Source organism: Strix aluco, chromosome 39, assembly GCF_031877795.1.
Source record: "Strix aluco isolate bStrAlu1 chromosome 39, bStrAlu1.hap1, whole genome shotgun sequence".
In the NCBI taxonomy this organism is placed as follows: Eukaryota; Metazoa; Chordata; class Aves; order Strigiformes; family Strigidae; genus Strix; species Strix aluco.
Genome location: NC_133969.1, coordinates 11,582 through 18,529, shown reverse-complemented (window position 1 = coordinate 18,529; position 6,948 = coordinate 11,582). Strand labels below are relative to the sequence as shown.

Sequence of the window (6,948 nt, the reverse complement as noted above, 5' to 3'; positions counted from 1 at the left end):
GCCATGTTGGCCCCGGGGCATGCTGGGAGATGCAGTTCTACACTATAGGCCCCCCCATCGGCCATGTTGGCCCCGGGGCATGCTGGGAGATGCAGTTCTCCACTATAGGCCCCCATCGGCCATGTTGGCCCCGGGGCATGCTGGGAGATGCAGTTCTCCACTATAGGCCCCCATCGGCCATGTTGGCCCCGGGGCATGCTGGGAGATGTAGTTCTCCACTATAGGCCCCCATCGGCCATGTTGACCCCCGGGGCATGCTGGGAGATGCAGTTCTCCACTATGGCCCCCCATCGGCCATGTTGACCCCCAGGGCATGCTGGGAGATGCAGTTCTCCACTATAGGCCCCCATCAGCCATATTGGCCCCGGGGCATGCTGGGAGATGTAGTTCTCCACTATGGCCCTCCCATCGGCCATGTTGACCCCCAGGGCATGCTGGGAGATGCAGTTCTCCACTATAAGCCCCCATCGGCCATGTTGACCCCCGGGGCATGCTGGGAGATGCAGTTCTCCACTATAGGCCCCCCCCATCGGCCATGTTGGCACCGGGGCATGCTGGGAGATGCAGTTCTCCACTATAGGCCCCCCCGTCGGCCATGTTGGCCCCAGGGCATGCTGGGAGATGCAGTTCTCCACTGTGTAGGGTTGACCCAGCGCTGAGGGATCTGGTGGAGTTGAGAACGGTCAGCGTTGGGTTAATGGTTGGACTGGAGGATCTTCAAGGGCTTTTCCAACCGAGGTGATTCTGTGACGACGTGGTCAACACCATCGTTGTGTTCGGAAAAGGCACCTACCACGAGGAAGACACTTTCAACACCACCGTTGTGGTGGGAAACCACGTCCTCCACCACGAGGACTCGCTCATTGCGTTGGGGAACCGCGTCCACCGAGCCCTGAAGACGCTCAACACCGTCATCGTGTTGGACAACCATCTCCCCCGAGCACCCACCTCACCCAGGATCCTGACGGGGCTTCTCGGGTGCTTCGCCACCCCCACGCGTGAGCCACCGCTTGGGAGCTCTGTGACCGGGTGGGACCTTCTCAGCTCGTAGCAGCGTCGAGAGATTTATTTTTTTTACAAAAAAACCCCCACCTCCCACCCCCCCGGGAGCCATGGGAGCCTCTTCTGGTGGCCGTGGTGGCTCAGGCGTGGCCACCACCACACTGTGACTTCCTGTGTGCCATCGCAGTGGTCCAGGGCACCCAACCTGGCCAGGGGGCACCTGGGGCCTGCCCGGACCCTCCCTTTGGGCTTGGCTGGTGGTCAGGGGCCGGCGGGGGAAGGGGGGGACGGGGTGACCCTGGAGGGAATGAGGTGACCTTGGAGGGGATGGGATGACCCTGGAGGGGACAAGGTGATGCTGGAGGGGATGAGCTGACCTTGGAGGGGATGAGGTGACCTTGGAAGGGACAGGATGACCCTGGAGGGGATGAGGTGACCTTGGAGGGGACGGGGTGACCCTGGAGGGGATGAGGTGACCTTGGAGGGGACAGGATGACCCTGGAGGGGACGGGGTGACCTTGGAGGGGACGGGATGACCCTGGAGGGGATGAGGTGACCTTGGAGGGGACGGGATGACGTTGGAGGGGATGGGATGACCCTGGAGGGGATGAGGTGACCTTGGAGGGGACGGGATGACCCTGGAGGGGATGGGATGACCCTGGAGGGGATGAGGTGACCTTGGAGGGGATGAGGTGACCCTGGAGGGGATGGGATGACCCTGGAGGGGATGAGGTGACCTTGGAGGGGACGGGGTGACCTTGGAGGGGATGAGGTGACCTTGGAGGGGACGGGATGACCCTGGAGGGGATGAGGTGACCTTGGAGGGGACGGGGTGACCTTGGAGGGGATGAGGTGACCTTGGAGGGGACAGGATGACCCTGGAGGGGACGAGGTGACCTTGGAGGGGACGGGGTGACCTTGGAGGGGATGAGGTGACCTTGGAGGGGACAGGATGACCCTGGAGGGGACGAGGTGACCTTGGAGGGGACGGGGTGACCTTGGAGGGGACAGGATGACCCTGGAGGAGATGAGGTGACCTTAGAGGGGATGAGGTGACCTTGGAGGGGACAGGATGACCCTGGAGGGGACGAGGTGACCTTGGAGGGGATGAGGTGACGCTGGAGAGGACGAGGTGACCCTGGAGGGGACGGGATGACCCTGGAAGGGACGAGGTGACCTTGGAGGGGACGAGCTGACGCTGGAGAGGACGAGGTGACCCTGGAGGGGACGAGGTGACCCTGTAGGGCCCAGGATTTGGGCTTTTCTCTCTGTGGCACTGGGTGTTTTTTCTTCTCTATGGCAACATCACACAATGTCATTTATGATCTATAAACCATGACACATGTCACACACAGACATTCTGGGCTTACACAGATTTCTACATCACTTTACACACATTTATCTATTTTTAAAATTTTATATGCTTATGTACGATGGGTTTTGATATTTATATATCTTATATGCTTATATATGACAGGTTTTTATATTAAATGTAAAAATATAAATAAGATATAAGCATATAAAATTATTATAGAACGGTATCAAATCATTATATAACTTAATAAATTATTATATAATAAGTTAATAATATATTATTACATATATAAAATTATTATATAATGTTACATGTTATATAGAAAAATAAAAAGGGTGTTGTGCAGTAAATATATTAATTTTATACATTTTATTATGAATTATATTAGGCAATATATTATATTATATTATATTACATTATATTATATTATATTATAATATAATATATTATAATATATTATAATATATTGAATTAATTATGTTATATTATCCTATCTTTATCTTATTATTATATTAATTATATTATATTATTTATACCAATTATATTATATATTAATTATATTAATCATATTAATTATATTATATATTTATTATATTATATTAATTATATGATATCAATTATAGGATATTATATTAATTATATCATATTCCATTAATTACATTTATTATCCCATCGCTCCCTCAAGAGGTCCCGTCTCTATTTACGCCCATTTCTCCATTCACACCCACAGACCGTACTGGTTGTTACTGGTCTGTACTGGTCTGAGCTGCTCCCGCCGCCCCTCGCCAATCGCCACGGCAGCCAGAAGGCCCCACCCCAATGACGTCACCCGCACAGAGGCATTGTGGGCTGGCGGCCATCTTTATTGCGCTCCGGCCCCCGAGGGAGGGGAAAGGGGGACGTGGGTGTGCGGTGGGAGGGGGGATGCAGGCGCCCGGGGGACCCCCGGGGCGGGGTCAGCAGCGCCGGGGCGAGCGGGGGTAGCGCTGGCGCAGCTCGGCGCGGAAGCGGCGGAAGAGCTGCCGGTTGCGCTGCAGCTCGGCCTCCCGCCCCCCGTGGAAGCCGCCGGCCGCCTTGAACCCGCGATGGACGACGAAGGCCCCGTCCAGCACCGCGAAGCGGAAACCGGCCACGTGCAGCTCGCAGGCCTGGGGGGGGGACAGGCACCCATGGTAGTAGCCATGGCACCCACGGCACCCCTACAGCACCCACTGATGCCTTAGAGCACCCACAGCGCCCACTGACACCTTATAGCACCCATAGAACCCACAGACTGCCATAGCACCCACAGATCCTCTATAGCACCCGCAGACCCCCACAGCACCCATTGGAGCCTTCTAGCACCTACAGACCCCATAGGCCCCCATAGCACCCACAGATCCTCTATAGCACCCACAGACCCCCACAGCACCCACAGATGCCTTAGAGCACCCATAGATCCCATAGACCCCCATAGCACCCACAGATCCTCTATAGCACCCATAGACCTCCACAGCACCCACAGACGCCTTAGAGCACCCATAGATCCCATAGACCCCCATAGCACCCACAGATCCTCTATAGCACCCACAGACCCCCACAGCACCCACAGAGTCACACTGCACCCGTAGATCCCTGGAGCACCCACAGCCCCCCTAAGAGCACCCATAGCCCCGTAGCCACCCCCCAGCCCCCATGGCCACCCCAGAGCCCCCATGGCCACCCTATGGTCACCACGGCTACCCCACAGCACCCTGAGCCCTCCTGGCCACCCTACAGTCACCACGGCCACCCCACAGCACCCATGGCCACTTCTCAGCCCTCATGGCCACCCCACAGCCCCCATGGCCGCCCTATGGTCACCACGGCCACTCCGCAACCCTCACGGCCACCCCGCAAACCTCATGCCCACCCCACAGCCCCCATGGCCACCCCACAGCCCTCATGGCCACCCTACAGCCCCCATGACCACCCTATGGTCACCAGGGCCACCCCACAGCCCCCACGGCCATCCCACAGCCCCCACAGCCATCATGGCCACCTCACAGCCACCCCACAGCCCCCATGGCCACCCCACCTCCACCCTGGCCACCCCACAGCCCCCCTGGCCACCCTACGGTCACCACGGCCCCCCCGTCCCGTTGTCCCCCGGCACCTGGCTGATGCGGTTGAAGCCGTACTGGAGGAAGCGCTGGTCGAAGGGGGGGACGTCGGGCGCTGGCCCCACGTAAAAGGGCTCCCAGGGGTCCTGCCACGGGGCCTCGTAGGCCACGCGCAGGTGGGGGGCGGGGGGCAGCGCCCACCAGCGCCCGTAGCCCGTGGGGGCCTGGCACCGGGGGCACAGCGCCCCGTAGAAGGGCCGGGCATCGCCCGAAGCCCACAGCCGCCGGAGCTCCGCCTTCGTCCCCGGCACCCGCGTCCCCCTCGCGCACCTCGAAGGCCGGGAGCACGAACACCACCCGTCCAGGGGGGCACCTGGGCTGTTGGGGTCCTCCAGGGTGTTGGGGTCTTCCAGGGCGTTGGGGACCTCCAGAGCGTTGGGGACACCTGGGTCATGGAAGCCCTTGGGGACCTTCAAAGTCTTGGGGTCCTCCAGGGTGTTGGGGTCCTTCAGGGTGTTGGGGTCCTCCAGGGCGTTGGGGTCCTCCAAGATGTTGGGGTCCTTCAGGATGTTGGGGACAGCTGGGTCATGGAAGCTCTTGGGGACTTTCAAGGTGTTGGGGTCCTCCAGGATGTTGGGGTCCTCCAGAGTGTTGGGGTCCTCCAGGGTGTTGGGGTCCCCCAAGACGTTGGGGTCCTTCAGGGCACTGGGACCTCCAGAGCATTGGGGACCCCTCGGTCATGGAAGCCCTTGGGGGACCTTCAGGGCGTTGGAGACCTCCAAGACATTGGGGTCCCCCAAGACGTCGGGGACCTTCAGGGTGTTGGGGTCCTTCAGGGCGTTGGGGTCCCCCAGAGCATTGGGGACCCCCAAGACATTGGGGTCCCCCACAGCATTGGGGTCCTTCAGGGCCTTGGGGACCCCCACCCTGTTGGGGACCTCCAGGGCGCTGAGCACCCCAGGGTCCCTGGGGACATGGAGGGGTCCAGGGTTCTGGGGACCCCAAAGCCACCAGGGTCCCTCCAGACCGGGGGGTCCCCCAATCCCCCCTGAACCCCCAAGAATTTGGGGTCCCCCAAACCCTCCGCGACCCCCAACCCCGGGGAACCCCCCATGAATCCCGCAGCCCCCCCAGCTGGGGGGTCCCCAAGATCCCTACATCTCCCCCCACCTGGGGGTCCCCCAACTTCCCACCAGCCCCCCCGATATTGGGGGGCCCAGCCGGGCCCCCCCTTTCCGCAGCAGCCCCAGGAACTCGTCGCGCAGCCCCCGGCTGGGCACCACGTCGGCGTCCAACAGCAGCACGAAGCGCCCCCCGATTTGGGGGGGGCCGGGACCCCTGTTTTGGGTAGGGCCCCCCCTTTTTTCAGCTGCCCCCGCCCAAGCCACGTTACGCAACAGATTCCCGGGGTACGGCACCCCCAAAGTGTAACTGGGGGGGTCGGCGGCCGCCAGGCGCCGTAGGGCCCCCCGACATCCCCCCGGGGCGGGGGGGGGCCCAGAGTTGGGGGACCCAGCGGGGGGAGGGGGGGGTGCGGCCGCCCCCACCACCACGTGTAACCGCAAACGGCCCCGTAACCCCCGGCAGGGGCCCCCAAAACCGCCAGCAGCTCCCCCAACCCCTTCCTGGGTACCCCAAAAACAGCCACCGAAAGCGGCCCCCCCCAAACCCCCCCACGGCCCCCCCCAGCGCTCCCGCCACCCGCCCTGGGGTGCCGTGGGTCGCCAGGATTAATTCGGGGGGGTCCCAGTTTGGGGGGGTCCCCAAAAATCTCGATATACCCGAAAGGTCCCCGAAATATCCAGCACCCCCGGGGGGGAGGGTTGGGGGGGGCCATGGCGGGGGGGGGGCGGCGGCGGGAGAGGGGGGGGCGCGGGGGGGGCAGGGCCCGCAGGTAGAGGGTCTGCAGCAGCGCCAGCCCCCCCAGTAGCCACACGCAGCCCCCCAGTAGCCGCCCTCGGCCCATTCCCCCCCCCCCCAACCCTGCTCTGGATTGGGGATACTGGGAGGGGGGTGGGGGGCGCTTCTGGGGGCACTGGGAGGGAGCTGGGGGCTATTGGGAGGGTGCTGGGGGCTACTGGGAGGGTGCTGGGGGGGTTCTGGGAGCACTGGGAGGGTGCTGGGGGGGCTACTGGGAGGGAGCTGGGGGGGGCTGGGGCTACTGGGAGGGTGCTGGGGGCTACTGGGAGCACTGGGAGGGTGCTGGGGGGGGGGCTGGGGCTACTGGGAGGGTGCTGGGGGCTACCGGGAGGGTGCTGGGGGGGGTCTGGAGGGGCTGGGCTACTGGGAAGGTGCTGGGGGCTACTGGGGGGGGGGCTAGGACGAGGCTGTAGGGCTTTTGGGGCACTGGGAGGGTGTTGGGACCTACTGGGAGGGTACTGAGGGGTCTGGGGTGTACTGGGGGATAATGGGGGGTACTGGGGCACTGGGAGGTACATAGGTGTGTACTGGGAGGGTGCTGGAGGGTACTGGGGTTACTGGGAGGGTGCTGGGGGGCACTGGGACCTGTATGGGGTCACTGGGACCAGTGCTGGGGGGTCACTGGGACCA

The 6,948-nt window shown here is 61.5% G+C and overlaps 1 protein-coding gene across 1 annotated transcript; it reads right to left on the bottom strand.

Annotated features, from left to right (window-relative positions):
• Positions 1–3,159: 3,159 nt before the first annotated feature.
• Positions 3,160–5,129, bottom strand: B4GAT1 (beta-1,4-glucuronyltransferase 1; the record flags this gene model as incomplete). The annotated part of the gene is made up of 2 exons (XM_074810778.1): positions 3,160–3,465; positions 4,452–5,129. Coding segments are annotated over 2 exons (870 nt in total), but the record flags the coding sequence as incomplete, so codon positions are not given.
• Positions 5,130–6,948: the final 1,819 nt, after the last annotated feature.